This window comes from Sminthopsis crassicaudata, chromosome 4, assembly GCF_048593235.1.
Source record: "Sminthopsis crassicaudata isolate SCR6 chromosome 4, ASM4859323v1, whole genome shotgun sequence".
In the NCBI taxonomy this organism is placed as follows: Eukaryota; Metazoa; Chordata; class Mammalia; order Dasyuromorphia; family Dasyuridae; genus Sminthopsis; species Sminthopsis crassicaudata.
The window spans coordinates 245,873,878-245,894,070 of record NC_133620.1 but is presented as its reverse complement, the minus strand read 5'-3'; the positions used below and the strand labels follow the sequence as shown (position 1 = coordinate 245,894,070).

General features: G+C 34.2%; 1 protein-coding gene across 9 annotated transcripts in view; it reads left to right on the top strand.

The window, feature by feature from the left end:
• The window catches only part of ADGRB3 (adhesion G protein-coupled receptor B3), a 919,013-nt gene that overhangs the window by 873,798 nt on the left and 25,022 nt on the right, over positions 1 to 20,193 (top strand). For all 9 annotated transcript variants that reach the window (XM_074310585.1, XM_074310582.1, XM_074310581.1 and 6 more), the window contains one exon: positions 2,890 to 3,533. In XM_074310585.1, coding sequence (XP_074166686.1) covers positions 2,890 to 3,533 — 644 coding nt within the window. The remainder of the gene's footprint in view (positions 1 to 2,889; positions 3,534 to 20,193) is intronic.

The following is a 20,193-nucleotide window of genomic DNA, read 5'->3' as shown; positions in this document are numbered from 1 at the left end:
CTCAGCAGAATCATTTCAAAATGTTTCTAAATTCAGATCCTTATTGAATAAAGCATGCCAATCTTTTTCCCATCTATAGCTAAGTAATATTTTTGACTGATGATGATTTAATTTTATTCTAATGTCAAGCATAAATTGCCAGGGTGCTATCCTAAATTATATCCAGAACAGAAAATCCTAACTATTTACATGTCTCTCACTTTAAAATGTAAAACCTCTGAGGACCAAGACAAATTTTTGTCTTTCCTTGTATTCTCATCACTTGGAAAGATGCCTGGCAATAATAAGTATTTGATAAGTGCTTCTTAACTGACATTATAGGTAGGAATATATGTAAAATGTGATATATATACATGTATGATATATATACATATATAAGATGTATATAAAATAAATATGGATGGATGGATATGAATATACACATATATACATACACATATGTTTATATATAAATATACTTTTAAAGAAAATCAAAATTATATGCCTCTCTTGTATATGGGGAAATTACCTTAATGGTTGCCTTTATCTGGATTTTTAAAAAAATGTATAATGCCTTGATTATAAAAGTACAGAAGGCAGTAGAAAATTGACTGTAAAAATAATGAAATAGAGGCAAAGCTATTCAAAGACTTGTTCAAGCTTATGCAAGTGGTAATAGAGAGAGGTTTTAATCCCAGGTCTTTTCATATCCTTGTATGTTCCCTTCAAGGTTATGTTCTGGACACATCTTTTATGTACCTATTAATAGTCATGCTGTCTTTCCCATTAGAATATAAATTCCTTGAGGACAAGGACTGTTTTGGTTTTTTCTTTGTATTACCAGTATTTGTCACATGGTACATGGTAATAACTTAATGAATTCTTTGTGGATTAAATTTCATTCCAAATCCATTACTTACTGTTCTACAAATTCTACCTCTCTTGGTTCTTGCCTCATTTCTGTATGTAACTAATAGTTTTAAAAATTGTAAGTGTTCTGTGAGATCTGAAAGATTTAAAAATTATTTTTAGTTTCCTGAAATCTATTAGCTAACATAATTGCTCACGAACTATTATTCATTATTAATACTTTGTTTTAAAAGATACAAAAATAGATTTTTTTTAAATCTAAGTTTATTTTACCTCCTGCAGAGGATTAAAATAGAAACCCAAAAAATGGCAGATAATTTAAAAATGTTTGATGGCCATGTTACATTTCAGGATCTCAATTAAGAAATCTATCAAAATAACAGCATAGTTCTTTCCAATAAAAAGGTTCAACATGAATAATGTAAGCTTAAACTTATATTTAAGGATTTTCTTTGTAATACATGTCAATTTGTAAAAGAGAAAAATACCCAAAATCTTTACCTGTGTGGATATAGAAAGGCATTCTTTTATGTGATAACTGGAAGAGAAATATAATACATGTGAAAGCCTTAGAAGACAAGATAGCAATAAATTCCATAGTTTATCAACCAAGGTGAATGTTAACAGATAGTGTCCATTTTAGAACTATTACAAAATCAGGTCTGTGGGATTGTGTTGAACAGAGGATGAAAGAAGGTGGCAGTTATTTGGGATGGAGAAAGTGATATTACTATCTATAAACATAAGTTGTATGCTTATAGAACACTTGAAAATAGACTATTGAGCACAACCAACATTAGTTAGAACACTTCCTTATTTTAAATGACAGAGCTTGACAATAATTTCCATTGGAAAAATACTTGTTTGTTTTTTTATTTGTTTGTTTGTTTGGCTACCCATTTGTCCTTCATTTTAAAATCCTGGTAAGATTTCTATTTTTTCCTAAGTTACTTCCCCCCCCAAGGTTTATGAAAGATGAGTCACAAAGGCTTAAATTGCTCATTTATTAAAACTTGGTGATTTTCATATAATGTTTTGAGAAATGGAGCACCAGGATTAGTTGTATTAAAAAAAATCTTGTATTTAAAATTAAATAAGATAAATACTTCTGTTCCCTGTATTCTCTTTACCAGATGGACTTCAATGGATAACTGTTCATTAATTTTCAGTGACACAATTTTTACTGGATTTTTCAGGTGAAATGAGATAGGAATGGCTGGTATAAATATAATCATTTGTAATTATCTCTATTCAGAGGATAATTTAATAATGATTACTAGTTCTAGAACATTTGTAGAGAAAAACAATGAACATTTTCAAAAGCATGAATCAGTTTATAATTCCACAAAAGATTATAGGGTGGATTGAAGAAAAATCTAACTTGTACTCTGTTGTTTTGTTTCCTAAGAGGTTATGCTGAGTTACTTACATGTTAGCATATCCTGCAAATTTTACAGCTATTAATCAAATTTCAGAAGGCAAGCTCCTACATAAAATTGTGGGTTACCAGAATTAATACACTGTATTGATATAAAGAGTAGTTTAAATTCCTATGTCTCATCTTTGTAGGAAATTATAAAAATAATTTATGAACAACATGTAAAAACATAATTTTAATTAAATAATTGTTAAAGAATATCCCAATATTTCAAAAGTTCCATGATTTTAATTCTCCCCACTAATACAGATCTTTATTCTCCATACTTTTAATAGATAATATCTTGAATTATATGGTCTTTTAAAAAAAATCATTACACCCATTTTAAAAAAATCATTACTTGATGGCTAACATCCTGGTTGATAAAACTTCCTACACTTAGATGAGTTCTTCCTGAGAAGACAATTTACACTTAAAGTTTGCCCATTTTGAAAAAATCAAGTTTATATTATGTTAAAGTAGTGAAATAGAACTCCAGAGCAGTTTGTTAAGAAAAGGAAATGAAATAAAATAATTTAAAAGAAAAACAAAGGGGGGCACTAATGAAAAGTAAATCAGGGTACACTGACTTTTATTTGAAAATTGCTGTGTTCTAATTATAGTTCTTCATAAGGATATTGGACCTTGTCGGGCAGCTACAATAACAGGAACACTATCTCGGATTTCTCTGAATGATGATGAAGAAGAAAAGACAGCAAATCCTGAGGGTCTAAGCTATTCAACTTTGCCTGGAAATATCATTTCCAAAGTCATAATTCAGCAGCCCACAGGTCTGCATATGCCAATGAGCATGAATGAGTTGGCGAATCAGTGTCTGAAAAAAGATAATAGTGAGTTACGGAGAACTGTGTACTTATGCACTGATGATAATTTGAGAGGGGCAGATATGGACATAGTACATCCTCAAGAAAGAATGATGGAAAGTGACTATATAGTGATGCCTAGAAGCTCAGTTAATGCCCAATCAGCATTGAAAGAGGAAAGTAAATTGAATATTGGCATGGAAACTTTGCCTCATGAAAGGCTCTTGCACTACAAAGTCAATCCTGAATTTAACATCAATCCTCCTGTTATGGATCAATTCAGTATGAATTTAGATCAGCATCTTGCACCCCAAGAGCATATGCAGAATTTGCCATTTGAGCCTCGCACAGCTGTAAAGAACTTCATGGCCTCTGAACTGGATGACAATGCAGGACTAGCAAGAAGTGAAACTGGATCAACGATATCCATGAGCTCCCTAGAGGTCAGTAATGTGGAAATTGTTCCTTAATTTTTGACCCTCATTCTTGGCTTTTCTGATTGCTTCTCTTAAAAATGCCACCATTTGGAGAAAACAATTTTTTAAAAAGCAGATACAATTCCTAACAGTGTTTGGGGGAAAGATTGGAAATGTATAAAAAGGGGGAAAAGTTGGAGAGTTGTAATATTATATAAATTTCTTGGTAGACATGATTGGACCTAAAGTGTTTTGGAAACATATTTTAATCAATCATAATGAAAGCAGGCTTTATTAGATTTTAAATATTTAATTGTGGTTCATAATAATAAGTTTATTTTAATGAAAGCCAATACAAAGCTCTCAGGTTATTCAGGGAGCATCATTTGATCCCCAGGACCTCAGGAGAAGGTCCAAATAAGTCAAAAATAAATGGTTTCTGAATCATTTATTAAAATGTGGGAAATATTTAATCTATTACTGAAGCCACATAATATTCTAACATTATTTGTAATCTTACTTTTTCAAGCCTTTTTATAATCATCCTGCAATGTTCATTCAAGTTTTGCTTTTTGTTTTATTTTGTTTTACCTAATCTGTCCTGCAGAGATCTTATCTCTTTGTAGTAGTGAAATGAGCAAAATCAGCAATCACTTTTCCTGGTGCCTCAAAAGTCATAGATTGCAAACATTTGATCAGAAGCCATACTTTATTGTGACTCAATCTGGTGGACCTAAAGTCTAATTGAGGAGTATCCCTAATGAGAAGGTGGTATAATTATAGGACAGATCTAGTGTTCTGCCTGATAATGTGCTTATCAGATAGCTCTGGTACATACCTTCAATTTTTGTTCATTGATTCTCAGAATAAAACAGTATTCTATTTGGTAATGTGCTTACCAGACAGCCTTGGTACATACTTTCAACTTTTGATGATTTATTCCCAGAATAAAAAAAAAAAAAAATGTTTCTAGGAATAATCAGGTTACTAGCTACATGCTTAGCATTCATCCAGGACAAGTTAGCACAGAAACATTAAAACTGAGGGTGAACTATACTCACCAGATGAGGTTGATAAGATGTTCTTTAGAATAATCTTTCTGTGCAACAAAACTCGCTCTAGGACTTCTTTTACTGGTTGTTCCAATTCATATATAGAGACCACTAATTGGCTTGAATGACTCTTTTCAAATTTGCAACCGACATATTTAAAACCAGATCAGTCACATGCTAAAACAAGGGAGAACACATGGATTCCCTAAGCCTTTGTGTCCTTTCAATTTCAGAAGAAAGAGAAGTTCTATAGCACATGGAATGTTAACCCTATTTGCAAGTGGCCTAGGAAGTAAAACCCACAAACATTTATTAATCCTTTATTGATAGAACTGTGGTAGAAAATTGGGAGTAATTGAACTATAGCCATGTATTTCTGTGAGTACAGCACTAGGCCTAGAGTCAGGAAGAGGCTGAATTCAAATCTAGCCTTAGATAGTATTATTACTTACCTAACATATTTGCCTCAGTTTTCTACACATGTGAACAGGAGGTATATAACAGTATTGCCCTAGCAGAATCAAATAAAATATATTTGTAAAGCAGTTAACAAATAACTATGGCACATAGTAGGTGCTTTCCATGCTTCTTATGTGCTGCACACTGTGGTAAGGTGCTGGGAAAACAATAAAAACAAAAGAAAGATAGCCCTTCTACTAGCTTGCATTCTAATGGAGGAAAATAATATAAAAGGAAGCCAAAGTGAGGAGGAGAGTACCAGCTCAGGGACATGGTAGAGAAAGTCAGAAGCTAAATGGAGAGAGAAACAGCAGAGAAACAGCTGATATACTTTATTATTCTCTTGAATTAAATGAACAATAGTGAACACAAGATTCAGAAAAAAAGCAGAACATTGGTCATCCTTGGCATTTAATTGTTCAAAAAATCTCAACTGCAAAGATATCACAAAATAATTAAAATAATCTCTGATTTTTTTTTTTTTGCATGTCGAAAAGCTCTCTAAACTATATTCTATTCAGGGAGTACCAAAATGGGTTAATGTAATCACATCTAATTATTTTAGTTTAAAAAAGTTTGTCATATGCAAAAATCTAAAAATTTTGTTAGGTTTAGTATAGAACACATTGTGTATGTTAGATCAATGGACTGTACTTTCAACTATTGCAATGTGCAGTTTGTGGAGTTTACAAATCTCCAAAAACATTTCATAACCTTAGCATTGAATAATAATAATACCACATTCCATGTATCATTCAGCTCTGTCTCCTTAAAAAAAAAAAAAAAAAAAAAAAAAAAATCTGCATTCAAATATCTTTGGAACCATGAGACATATATACTAAAATGAAAGAATATTCAGCATTTAGACTGAAATTTCAGTTCTTTCTTTTCCTTTTGAAATACATCTAATAGTTAATTAATGCTTTGGATGACCACTTGAGATAGCTAAAATATGGGAATGTATTTTAAAAATTAGCATTTGTATACAGTGCCTTTCATTAAAAGATCATCTATCTAACCACCTTAAAAAACATGAATTCAGGGGCAGCTAGGTGGCGCAGTGGATAGAGCACCAGCCTTGAATTCAGGAGGACCAGTGTTCAAATTTGATCTCAAACACTTAACACTTCCCAGCTGTGTGACCCTGAACAATTCACTTAACCCCAGCCTCAGGGGGAAAAAACAAAACAAAACATGAATTCATCTACCTTTATCACCTTCTGTGTAACCAGTAAGTAATCCTAGAAGTAAAGTGACTACTTCAAGGTGATAGAGTAAGTGTATATCAAAGTCTAGAATAGAAATTTTCTACCCTGAGTAGGAGGAATATTAATAATTATCCATATTAATAAAATTATTCTTGAACTTGAATGTTCATTTTTTTGGCCTTATCTATCCTTGGACCAGTATATTTTGTAACCCAAAAACTAGAAACATATTGTTGTCAGAGCATCAAAGTATCTATCAATATAAAGTAATTGACCTTTCCTAAGAACCTAAGTGGCTGGGAATTTGAATCAATTACTCCCAATTTTCTACCAATATTTACATATCAAAAGTGAATTAAATAGATTTGATTTGATAAGAAAAGAGTGACCAAAATGATGGCTATATTTTTTATAATGTAGTTCTAAGTTTAGAAAGAAAAGCATGCTGGCAAGTGTATTCTATAAATATAATGTCAGTGGGGGAAAAAAAAGATTATTTATGCTTGGTGTTTTAGTGACTGATACATGTAAAAATGTGTTCAAAGAGAATGAAAATGGGACAAAAGTGGGGGGTGGATGCTGGTAGAGATATGTCACTCCATTCCTCCTCATTCCACTGGCTTAGAATCCCAGCTACAAATCTCAGAAGTTCCTCTGATAACTTGATTTGTTAGTCTACAAATCTCTTGGTCTGTTGCTCTATTGAAGCAGCTGAGCCCACCCATTCCTATTATAGGCCTAAATCTTTGAATTATAGATACCCAGAAACATTTCTCTCATTTATAACACTGTTGCTGGAAAACTAAATGCCCTTGGTAATTTTGTCTATTGGTATTTTGTCTTTGATATTTTGTCTAAAGACATGTGTGCATGTATTTTTTTTACTCAATCATGTCAATTGTGCTGTGCCTTTTTGTTTAAAAAAGAGAGAGAAAACATATGAAAATCTATAAGGTGATAAAATAAAAAGAAAAAAGAAAACAGAAAAACAGAAGCCAGACAATTGAAAGCCTTTAATAGAGCAATTCAAAAGTCCTCTTAGCAACAAGTTATGGATAGCATTGGTTAGGGGGAGCTTAGAGAAAAATAAACTAAGATGAAATGAAAGAATAATTTCATAGAAAAGTCAGTATTTATATAGTTTCCAGTGGAATTAATTCAGTAAAAAGGGGCTCAGTTATTCAACCTAAATGGGTGAGATTAAGATATTGATGGTTTTAGTGAGAGGCTAACAGCAGGGTTATTTGTGTTTATTGTAGGGGATATAGGCTGTGATTTCAGAAAGGTAGTAATGAATTGGTGAGACATTCTTTGAGTATCAATTTTGCTGGAAATTAAAACAATCAAGTAGATTTATAATCTAGTGGATTCATTAGAAGAAAAATTTCAGATCCATGCAGCTATAATTAATAGGAATAATGGATAATGAACAAGTCTTAAAGTCAATGAGACCTGCATTAAAGCTTCCATCCTGGAACATCTGGCAAAGTGACTTACATTTCATAATGCATCTCTTTAAGACTATAAGTTTCAGAGAAGATTGCATTGGTAGAAGGTTTCCTCATATAATATTTCCATGTACCAATGAAATTATGGGTCCAATCCCTACTTTAATATTTATAAAGTATCTTACTATATGCAGAACACTGTCTTAGGTGCTGAGGGAGATACAAAATTTAATCCTTCATCCTATATTGCACTCTACAACTATAAACCAATCTTGCTATGTATGAAAATACCAGGGATATTTTTTTCTTAGTGAATAACTTGTATTTTATGGGTGAATAGATAGTGTATGAGTAGAAATAAAAATCATCAAGAGTGGAATAGAGTTCAGAATCTTTCAATTAACTAATTTAAGGATGAGAAATCATTGAGGCTAACATCAGGAAGATATGAGGTAAAGAAGATGACCACAACCAAAATACTGAAATGCCTGGATGAACTGTGTATGGTAGCATCCAAGCACAATAACATATAATAATGAAATGATAAGAAAAGTAGATAGACAAACATTTAGGGAATAACTAGGAATCAAGAAGATATTCTTAAGAAAGGGCAGCAGAGAAAGAGACTTAAAAAGTTGTGACTTCCTGGTATTTTTATCTTATTTAGGCATGAAAGAGATTAAATATAAATCTATAATGGAAAAATTGCCCCAAATTACAGGAGGATTCCTTAGATTGGAACAAAATGAAATCATGAGGTGAAGGAAAGAGGGAGAGAATGCAAGAAATAGATTGCCAGTGCTGATAAAGAATTTTGAATTCATAGAAAAGTGAAAATAGTCAAGGATGAGAGTGAGAGATGAAAAGAATACACATTAATGTGGCTTGGGAAATTGGGAGGATAAAGACAGCAAAATAGATTAAGATGAAGGGAAGAGTAGAGAAGAGGGTGTAGTATACTACCTGAGGTAGTATAGCAGGATATTCTGATCATATTGAAATGAGAAAGACAATGTAAAATAAACTTGACATGCTAGGAAAATTTTGAAGGGAATCTTTGGAACAACAACCAAAAAAAAAAAAAAAAAAAAAAAAAAAAAAAAAAAGAAAACTTATGCTTAGATTGAATGAGGATAGCAGTGAATGAAATTGGATGTAAGATGAAGGAAGGAAAGAGAGAAAAATCATAGATAGATTGAGCATACTGGAAAACATCAAATTTCTATCCATAGACACTATTAGTATTATCCTGAGCAAGTTACTTAATCATTCCTGGTACCTGAGTAAAATTGAAGCAGTTGGAATCAATTGCCTGTGAGGTCCCTTCTAGCTCATACTCATACTGGAAAAGTCATTGAGGCTGTAAGGTTTAGGTGACACTTTTCAGTAAAAATTTGACCTATGTACTCAATATGTTCTGGTGAAGGTATGAAGTGTAAGCATCTCTCAGTGTTAACAAATCTGAATAGCCTTCAGATTTGTTAACATTTTATAAATACATTAGATGGCTCAGAACAAAGATAAAGAACAATCCATGATTAAAGGGACATATCACTTGATCTCACTGGGCTTGAGTTCCTTATCCGTAAATGAGATATTTGGAATCTATCACTTTCAAAGTCCCTCCCAACTCTAAATCTGTAATTCTATAATTCCATGGTAGCCCATGTTCTTTCTTGATTTGTATGAAATACAGGAGGAAAATGACAGAGGAGGGTCTATAGTACAATGGGGGATATCCCTCATGCTACCAGGGCAAAAGTTGTTCAAAATGAACATTAGATGGACTGATTTTCACTATTAAAAATTCCAATATTGATGGACACGGGGCCTTATATAATAGCATTGGAATATTAATTCTCATATCCATGAGGATTGTGAGTACATGACAAAAGAAACTCTAAAATTGCTAATGAAGTTATTGGTGTGCTTACCAGCAAATTTGAATTGGCTATTATAGAAACAAATTGAGGAAGGGGAAAAACAGAAGGAAATGAGGAAATTATTTTTATTTTCTATATAACCTAAAAAATATCATTTTCAAATAACTTATACTCAATGTAAAGCTGGATATCATAGCACATATCTGCAATCCCTGCTTCTGTGGGAAACAGAAAGAGATTCCTTGAGGTAAGGATATCAGACATGGATATGGGGAATACCTCCCAGTGGAGAGCCACTAGGTTGCCTAAAGGGATTCACCAGCCCTGATTTTTTTTAAATAGCTGGTAAAAATGCTTCCTTATTTTTCAGCATTATAATAAGACTGCTACACAATCTGGGTGAGATAGAAAGACCGCGTCTAAGACAGGGGAAAAAATAGTACTAAACACTGAAGAAAGGAAAGGAAAAGAAAAGGAGGGAAGAGGAAAAGAGAGGGAAAAGAAATAAAAAGGAAATAATAGTTGGGGGAAGAGAAAAGAAAAAAAAAACAGTTTATTCTCTGATAATTTCCTGAACAATCTCTTATTAAAGATATGGAAATTACTTTGTCCTCTTTAAATTTTTGAAGACATTATGCTTGGCTGTGTCAAAGAAGCAGGCTCAGAGACATTAGAAAAGATGGTGGATAAAGGCCAGTATCTTGTATTAAAAAGAAATGTGTCATATTTCAGCTTGAGTCAGGATTTTAGCTTGCCAGAGAATATGAAGCTAGGAGAAAAAAATACTGAAAATATAACTAGAACTCAAAATTTAGTTTGGAAGTAGAAACATTTGCTATAAATTTGTCTCCTCATTTGGTATTCTCCTCTTTCCTTCTCTCCCTCCACCAGTTCTTTCTCATACACCCTGATTGGAATCTGACTGTTAATACTTTTAGAAAGTAGCATTCAAACTACATGAATCTGCTTCCTCTGTTGGACTTTTCCACCACAATGAAGCTAAAATTTTCCAAGTTCCATATCTCATATGCAATATTCTGTATTCACTTCTGTCTTCATTGCTCTCTAAAACCTATAAAATGATGATGATGATAATAAAAATTATACATTTATAGATTTATTAAGCACTTTCCACATATCATCTGATTTGAGCTTTACAACAACCCAGTGAGGTAGGTACTACAGATCTTATTATCCCATTATACGATGAGGAAGCTAGTCTCCATGAAATTATTCTCATGATTACCCAGCTGATGATAGAAGAAGAATCTGAACTCAGTTTTTAAGTTGAACACTCTGTTCATTATATGATACTAGTAGAAAATTATAATAAGAACTTAAATTTTGACTCTAAATAAATGAGTTTTTATTTAATGGCTATATGCAGAAGAGTATCATACCTAATGTCATGAGGAAATTGAAAAGAATAGATTTATGCACAACAGAGAAAGCATAGGCATTGGAATGAGAGGATATGGATTCAAATCCTGATTCCAGCACCTATTATTCAGGCATGACATTTCACTGGAAAAAGTTTGGGATTTAAAGTGAAAGGATCTAGGACCAAGTTCCTGTTCTTTGTTTGGTCATTTTTCAGTTGTATCTGATTTTTCATGACCCACTTGGGCTTTATTCACTGTGCAACCTAGCTGCCCAGATACCTACTCTGCCACTTCCTTAACTGTGAGACCTCAGAAAATTTGTTCAATCTCTAAACTTCAGTTTCCTCTTTCTTAAAGAAGCCTGTTGAGGCAGCTAGTTGATACAGTGGAGTCAGGAGGGATCTGAGTTCAAATTCAGCCTCAGACAATTAATTTGTCCTAGCTGTGTAATCCCAAGCAAGTTGATTGCCTTGCCAAAAATGAAAATAATTAAATTATTAAAAAAAAAAAAAAAACAAGTCTGTAACATAGCTCTAAATGCTTCTGAATTCAAGGAGTGTGGTATCACAGATTTAAAGCTATAACAAATAGGTTTTAGACTAGGTCATATATATGATCTTTTCTAACTTTAAAATTATACAATTTCATAATCTAGTTCTGATGCTGGTGTAGCCTCCTTTAAGATTCCTTGTCTGATCTACAACTTCCTTTGGGACTGACCTTTGACTACAAGATCTGGTCAAAACCACCCTTTTGTATTCCCAGGGGGGAGATCCTATCTGAGCCAATTTACGCTTGTACACAGCCCCCACCGGATCTGAGCTGGCTTGGATTTTCTCAACCCCCAACTGTCTGCTCAGGTTTCCCCAAAACAGTTTCTTCCTTATCTGAAAAGCCTGCCAAAAATTTGGCATTTCCCTAGGCACCTTGAAGCAAATAAAAAAGACAAGGTGGAATCATCCCTTGTCAGAGAGTTGAAAGATGCCAGCATCACACTCTCTGTCCCTCTGCCACTTGTGGTATATTTCCTCCTCTATCTAATGCCTTTCACTAACCAGACTTTAACCTTTCTTCCAAACCCTGCAATAAACCTCTTTTCATTAATCTAGGTTTTCGGGCCTGTAAATTCATTTACAAGGAACTCTCGCTGCCACTAGACCTCATTTAACTTTGTATCCTTGCGCTGAATCCTAAGGGGATGCAGGAGAGCTCCATTTGACTCCCTGTACCCCAATCCTGCCACTAGACCTTAATTAATCCTAATTGTATTGAGGTATAAACCTCATCATTAGGTATTTATGTCATTAGTTCATTTATTCCAGAAACAGAAAAATAGAAGTTATATCGGACCCTTATATTGTAAACTTCTAGAGGACACTGAATATCTTTTTTCTCTTTTTGTATCACCAGCACAGTGCTAGGTATATAATAATTGTTTAATAGATGTTTAATAATTGATTGATTAAAGATACTTGCCTTAGGTGAAGCTAATACATGAGTTTGGCATTTGTTATGCCATAGCTCCTAGCAGATTTCTCTAAATTATCATCATCTTCTCCATTCAGAAGTTATCCCACCTTAGTTTAATTTTCTTATTCATTTTTTTTTTAATTGCTGAGGTATGTTAGAAGCTAAACATAAAGTTTCATGGCATTAGCACTTTAAAAAATTTTCCCTATTGTTTACAAATTCACCTTTGGACCTCAAAAACAATTCAGGGAGAGATAAGAGGAGTCACTCTGGGATTACATTGTATATGCCCCATTCCCTGAAGGAATGGATTATAGAGCTGAAAGAATAACGATTTTACCTGTAGAAATACTTAAATCTATTGTCCTGGTGTGGACTTCCATTTTATCCTCCACTGTGCTTAGTTAATCGTGGGCACATCTATCTCTATGAGTTACAAAAGGTGGCTGTATTAACTACTACATTCTAGTCTCAATTTTCCTGCATAAATAAGGCTACCATTATTCTGTATCAGTATGAAACCTTTTTTTAGTTAGAAAAAATATACACAAAATGCAGTCCACTTTGGTATGATACCCAGGGGTTTGTTCTGAATTGATACTTAAGATCTAGCCCACAATTTCGTGGCCTTCAGCTACTGAGTTCAGCAAAGAGCCTGGGGCTCGTCATGTCACCTATACATTTTTCTTTTCAATGTCATTATTCATTTTGTTGAACTTTTGCAATGCAGTGGTATCTGATATGCTACCAAGTTGCTGTAATTTAAAAATCTATAGCTATATATAAAGCAACATAGTGTACATTGCATTTAGATCATGATCAAAGATTTAGAGCTGGAAGAGAATGTAGAACCAACCCAAAATCATCACTTTGCAGGTGAGAACACTGAGTTCTGGAATATTTAAGTAACTTTTCCTAAATTATATAGGTACTGAATGCCAGAATGAGGTTTCATAATAAGAACCACTGTTCTCAGTCTTAAATGAGTCTTCAAAATGAGACTTCAATTCAGTCTCAATTGAGACTCAAACCAAATCAAACTATTTTTGTAAACTGTTTAGCATAGTACCTGGCATATAGTAGATGTTTAATAAATGCTCATTACCTTCTCTCCCTCCTCAAATCCAGTATTCTTTTCCAATATATTTTATAGCTGCTGGTCATATACAACATCATACACTTTCTCTCTCTCCTCTCTGCATCCCTTCCTTGCTCCCTCCTCTCTTTTCTCCTCTCCCTCAAATATTTCCACTTTAAAAAAAGATAACCATATTCTGGCTTGGTCTTCGTTCTCCTACCTTATATTTATCTCCCAGATAGTGGGATTTGGGTGGAGAAAGGAAGAAATTGGCATCTTTGTAGATGTGCTAAATAAAATTAACTCAAAGAAAAATCATTTTGAAATCATTTTCTCCCAGACTTCATATCCTGAGAGATTTAGTTTGGAATTAGTATCAAAGGCTTTATTTCTGGAAGGGGGACTATTGCTCACAAAGTAATAGAATCTAAAAGCTTAGGAAAGACCTCTGCAGTAATTCTACCAATCATTTGCCAATGCAAAATATTCCTTACTGTGGATCTTCTAGTATCCTGCCCAGTCTAATTTGCAAGGATGCAAATGACGAAGATTTTCTTTTAGGAATGTATATAGCAATTGCAAAGACTTAGATGTAGAGAGATTCTCTGAATATTTTCCCTAAATATTCTTCTAAATAGTTTTATACCAAAATCCATTTTCCACTCTTGTCATAATAAATGATTCTTTGTTTTTTCTAGTGATAAACACACCTTTCCTTACTTTCATGATACATAATCATAGATCCTCCACCCATAAATAATAATTAGATTCTTTGTACAAAAAGAGAAAGTTCATCTCCAAGTGGCTAAATATCCCTAGTGTGCCCTCTTGAATTTATGCTTTTCCTTAGACAATAATTTTACAGTCTTGTCTCCCTCCTTCAGGTTTTCATTTGACTAGTTCTTAATGCTTTCTTTTAATTACGTTCACTTTGTTAATCCCACTGGCCTCTACAATTTGAGGATGGCATTCTTGTGTGCCAATAGTGGATTTCTTAACTTTGGGTACCATCTTGATATTTTATTCTTCCTGGTATTTTCTGCAGCATTTGACATTTAAGATAATTTGTTCCTTCTTCATATTCTTCTCTCCTTTTGATTCTGTAATGCTGAAATCTCCCAGTTTTCCTCCTACCTCTCTGATTATTTTTTTAGTCAACTTTGATGCTCCCTCCTTCTCAATTCAAGTGTTCTGCACATATCTATTCTCAATTCTCTTCTGTTCAATTTCTGTATTTACTGTCCCTTGGAAACCTCTTTTACTCCCATAGCTTGAATTATTATCTTTATGAAGGTGAGTATTAAATCCATACCTACACTTCCAACATCTCCACTTAATCACAGGCCTCTCCAACTGTCCAATGGAAAGAGCCACCTGAACATCTCAACAATACCTCATACCCAACACACCTAAAACTGAATAAAACATTTAAAACCTTCCCTTTGTCTAACTTTTGGATACCTATTGATAGAACCTCTAAGGTTCTAGTCACTTAAAGTGTACAAGCATAGAACTAGCTTTAATTGATTTCTTCTTCCCCATCAGTCAAGTTAATTGTTAGTACTATCATTCCTATCTTTACAATACCTCCATTATCCTTTTCAGTAGCATCTTCTCCAACTTATCCAAAATATTGCTGCCCAAGCCATCTTTCTAAAGCAAAGATCTGATCATTGTTTTCTTTATCAAAAACCCTCAATACAAATTCTAAACCCTCTACAGTCTGATTTCCAATCTTATTTTTCTTCATGCATTCTCTTCTAGCCAAATTGGACTATATTCATGATGTGGATAGAGACCATTATTATTCTTTGTATACTTTAAAATAAAGCAGCTAGATGGCATAATGGATAAAATGCCAGGAATAGAGTCAGGAAGATTCAAATAGGGTCTCAGACACAGTGAAATCTTGTAATACTAGACAAGTCACTTAACCCTGTTTGCCTCAGTTTCCTCATCTGTAAAATGAGCTGGAGAAGGAAAAAAGCAAACCATTCCAGTATCTTTGCCAAAGGGGGGAAAAATGGGGTCACGAAATGCTGAATACAACTAAAAAACAACTGAACAACAACATACTTTAAAATATCTAGCAAAGTTCTCTGCACTGTGATCATGGGAATATTTTTAAATGAAAGAATGAACAAAGAAATGTCTCACATAATTTTCAATATGATAATTTTGTTCACTAAATCTCATTTTTTTTTAAATTTCAAGTACTTGTAACTTTGTAGCATAAGGGAACAAGCAATAGCTATGAAATGCACAAGGCTAAGAAAGATGTCCAGTAAATCATAAATTGACCATGCCATCAAGATCTCTGATGCTTTTAAGACATTCCAGACTATTCGATGTGCTTCTATAAAAATAGAGCTAAAAAAATAAACCGAATCAAGCATCCTCTGCTTGACGCTCTTTAAAGTCAAGTGTGGTAGAGAGTGTGATTGTTAGACGCATTGAATTCTAAGTGTTGCAGGATGTGACTGGGTGTTATGATATCACTTTTTCCCCCTCTATCACACCACACTCTAGTCTTTTAAAACTTAATGCTATTCTATGCAGTTGGCTTACATTTTTTTTCCTTTTCTGGCATATTTTTCTGTATACTTTAGGTATTACTGACAAGTAAAAAAATATGTTTAGGATTTAGGCAAGACTTAGCTTGAAGCAATCAATCAATCAGGATTCCTTCCTGGAGCCTTTCTTGATTTCTCCAGCTGTTAATATCTACCTATGCCTCCATTAAACAAAAAATATTTTCTATCTATCTGTCTATCTATCTATCTATCTATCTATCTATCTATCTATCTATCTATTTGTATGTGGTTTCATTCTAATTGAAATGCAAGCTCCTTGACATTAGGAACTGTTTTATCCCCCAGAATCTAGCACACCATTTGCACATGGTTACTTAATAAATTTGCTTCCTGCTTAAAAGTAAAAGTTGTCCAATGTGCCCACCTGGCAGTTACTATTACCAGTCTGTCCTAGGCCCAACAGAGTACCTTTGACCACTGACCTTTGTAGTGTCAACTCTACCCGGTTTGCCTCCTCTGAGGCCTTCAAAGGTCTCTGGCCACGATTTCTTGAATCTATACTTAATAACCGGTAGCGCACTCAAAAACAGCCACGTGTAATCTTAAAAGCCTTTATACCTACTCACATAATGCCCTGACTGATGCCCTAACTTGTTGGTTCCCGAGTGAACACCTGGTCAGAAGACCCACGTGTTCACTACCAAAATCCTTTTGGCTACCCATCTTGGCTTCAACAGTTTAACTAGTCAATCAATCAAAAGGGATTTGATAAAAGCTTATTATGTGTTAGGCTATGTGATAACTACTGGGAATATTAAAAATAAATGTACATATCTGTCCTCAAAGGGCTCACATTCTAATAAAAATCATACCTACAGGACCTTCAATGTGCATGGCAATTTCAGAAAGGAAGATTCTATCTAGTAGCTAGAAGGACTAGACTCCTATAGAAGGTGAAGTTTAATATGAGTCTGGAAAGAAAAAAGGGAGATAAAGAAGAAGAGCATTCCAAGTATGAGAGGAAATTGAGTATTGTATACAAAGGCCAAGGTACCTTATGTACCTTAGAGTATTTAGAGAAAAGTGAAGTGTAAATGGAGGCTGGAAAGGGACCAGGCTAGGAAAAGAACTAAATGTAATGCAGCAATTTATTTTGATAAAGGAAGCAATAAGGAGCCACTGGAATGTGTTGTCACATAGGGGAACAGGAACAGACCTAAACTGTTCTCTTGGTAGCTGAGGACAGATTGGAATATGGAGAGATTTTTGACAACCAACTACCAGGCTATTGCAATAGTACAGACAGATAAAAGGTAATAAGGGAGTGAAGAGGAGACATATTAGATATATTGTGAGGTAGAAACAACAGAATTTAGCAACAGATACAATAAGTAAGGTAAGTGAAAGCAGAGTCCAAGATTACACAAGTTGACAATATAGATAAGGGACAGAATGGTGATATACTTGACAAGAATAGAGAATAAAAAATGTTAATGGAGGAACTTAAGGGGAATGATTTTGGACACTTTTGAGTTTGAAATTGTGAAATGTGCAGGTTCAGATGTCCAAAGGGCATTTAATGATGCAGGACTGGGGCACAGAAAAGTTAATTGGTCTGAATATATAGCTCTGGGAATGATTTGTATAGACAATTGAAAACAAAAGAGCTGATCTCACCAAGAGGGATAAGACAGAGGGAAAAGAGAGAAGAAATTAGGACATAGTCATGTGAAACACCCATGCTTCACCCATGCTTAATTGGAATGACTTGAATAAAAATTCAGTAGAGCCTAAGTAGTAAACAGACAGTAGCATATTACAGGAAACAGCCATGTCACAAAAATCTAGAGAAAAACGAGTATCAAGAAGAAGGTGATTAATAGTGGCAAATGCTGTAAAGAGGACAAGAAGGAAGATAATTGAAAAAAGGTCATTTGATTTAGCAATTAAGAGATCACAGATAACTTTGGAGAATGCAATTTCCCTTGAATGACAAGGTCAGAAACCAGATTGCAGAATTTAGTAGAGCAGATGTAATTTACCTAATATAGATGACTTTTTAAAAGAAGTTAGCTGAGAATGGGAGGAAAGCTAAAGTAGCTACCAAGGATGAACAAGTCAAGTAAAGAATAAGGTGACATGGACATCTCATTTGTAGGCAGTAGTGAAGGAGCTAGTAATTGGGGAAGAATAGAAGCTTGGAGAGAGAGATGAGATGATAGTGTCAGTAAATTACTAGAGCAGACTGAAGATGTACATATAGAGGGATTGGCTTTGGCAAGGAGAAGGCTAACTCTTCATCTAAGACTGTGGTAGAGGTTAAAATTATCTGAGTGATGTGAGATAAAAAGGAATTATCAATAAATGGCTTCAATTTTTTTTCTCTGAAATATGAGGCAAGGTGATAAGGTAGGGAAATGGTGATGCCACATTTAGCTTAAAGAAAGCAAAAAGGGTTTAGAGCACAAGTGAAACTGGGTAACAAATTTCTATACTTAACCCAAAACAGCATGGTTTTCACTTTTCTTTAGCTCTATTTATCAGCACATGCAGAAAAACAAAGGAACCCAGGATTAGTCTGGCAAGTCAAGATCAATAATAAAATGACTTAACAAGGGATTCACAACTAAAGAATAGTGTATAGTTGAACTATAAGGTATTAGGCAAGACAGAATGATAAAATACTAAGATTGGATAAAGGAATTTCAGAGTTCATCAGTATGGAAGTAGAACACTTATGAATGACAAGTAGATCACCTGTGTATAGCTGAAATGGAATGGAGGATTAAGTTACAGGATAGTCAGGGATGTAAAGAGCTACCAGGGATGCAATGATACCAGGAAGGAGCCATGTGAAAAGTGAGAAAAGAAAAGGCTTAAGATGAATAGAAGTTTATTAACTATGGAACAGATATTCCAATTCCAATTCCCTATATATAGTGGGAGTCTGGCACAATAGGATCAAGGTATATGAATAAGAAATGGAGAATTGGAATAAAGAATGGCTTTTGTACAGAGGCACCAAAGGATTCACAATCATTGGGACAAATATTATAAAGGAATAGGAATATGCTTGCCATTGAAGAATAAGTTTGTACAGAGTTTCAAAGGTTGGAAAGAGATCATCTGATGGAAGTAGATGCCTTTTTTTACAACCTCCCTGCTAGGGTTAGGTGGTGTTGTATCCAGCTTCACAACAGGAAGCAGAAAAAGAGATATGACCCAGGGAATCCAGGACGTAGCATTTTGAGGTGAGTCAGTGCTAGAGAAGACCTGGGATGAAGATGGAAGCATTTATTAAGTAATTGCTTTGTGTCAGTTATTGCTCTAAGCATTCAGGATACAGATTGATTCTCATACAGAGCACTAATATTGGAGAGGATCTGGAGAAATCCTAAGTAGTGAGGGGGTGCTTAAGTTGACTCTGGTCTGAAAAGATAAAGAGAAAAGAGCATTCCAGGACTGTGCAAAGTCACTGCGGTGGACATAAGAGATTGTGTCTGAGGAACAACAGACAGCTTAGTTTAGATGGAATGTAAAGTACAGGAAACAAAGTTGTGTGATATTAGTCTGGAAAGACAAATTGTATCCAGATTGTGAAATGCTTTAAATGCCAAACAGAAGAGGAGTTTGTCTTGTACCCCAGATCCAATAGGAGCCAGTGAACTTTCTGGAACAGACATGTGCTTTAGAAATAATCAGTTTTGTCATAAAACTTTATTACTGGTCACTACCACCCACGTCCTTTTACCCTACACCTAACTTAAGAGGTATTTCCAGACTTTGACTCAGAAATCTGATTTACCATCTGGGTTTTATGTTTGATTCAATTAACTTTGACTGAATTATCCAAATTGATTTTTAGATCAAGTTGTCTCTCTTACCTGGTTTCTCTCCAAGGATATTTGGCACTACTATATTCCCTTTTTCCCTCATTTTGCCAGGGTTCTCAGCTAAGAGGAAGGGATAACATGCTTTGCCCAGAGGCTTTATAGTCATCACTGCTTCCAAGCCTGGCTTTGACTTTCTCTTTCCTTTTCTCTCCCCATGATTTTAGAGCATTAGTGAAAGAAGGTAGAATCTTCTCACTAAGAGCCTGAGTGTCCTTGGTCTTCCATTGTGTCAAACTGACCAATGATACATTTTCCCGAATTCTGTGCAAAGTTGTTATGT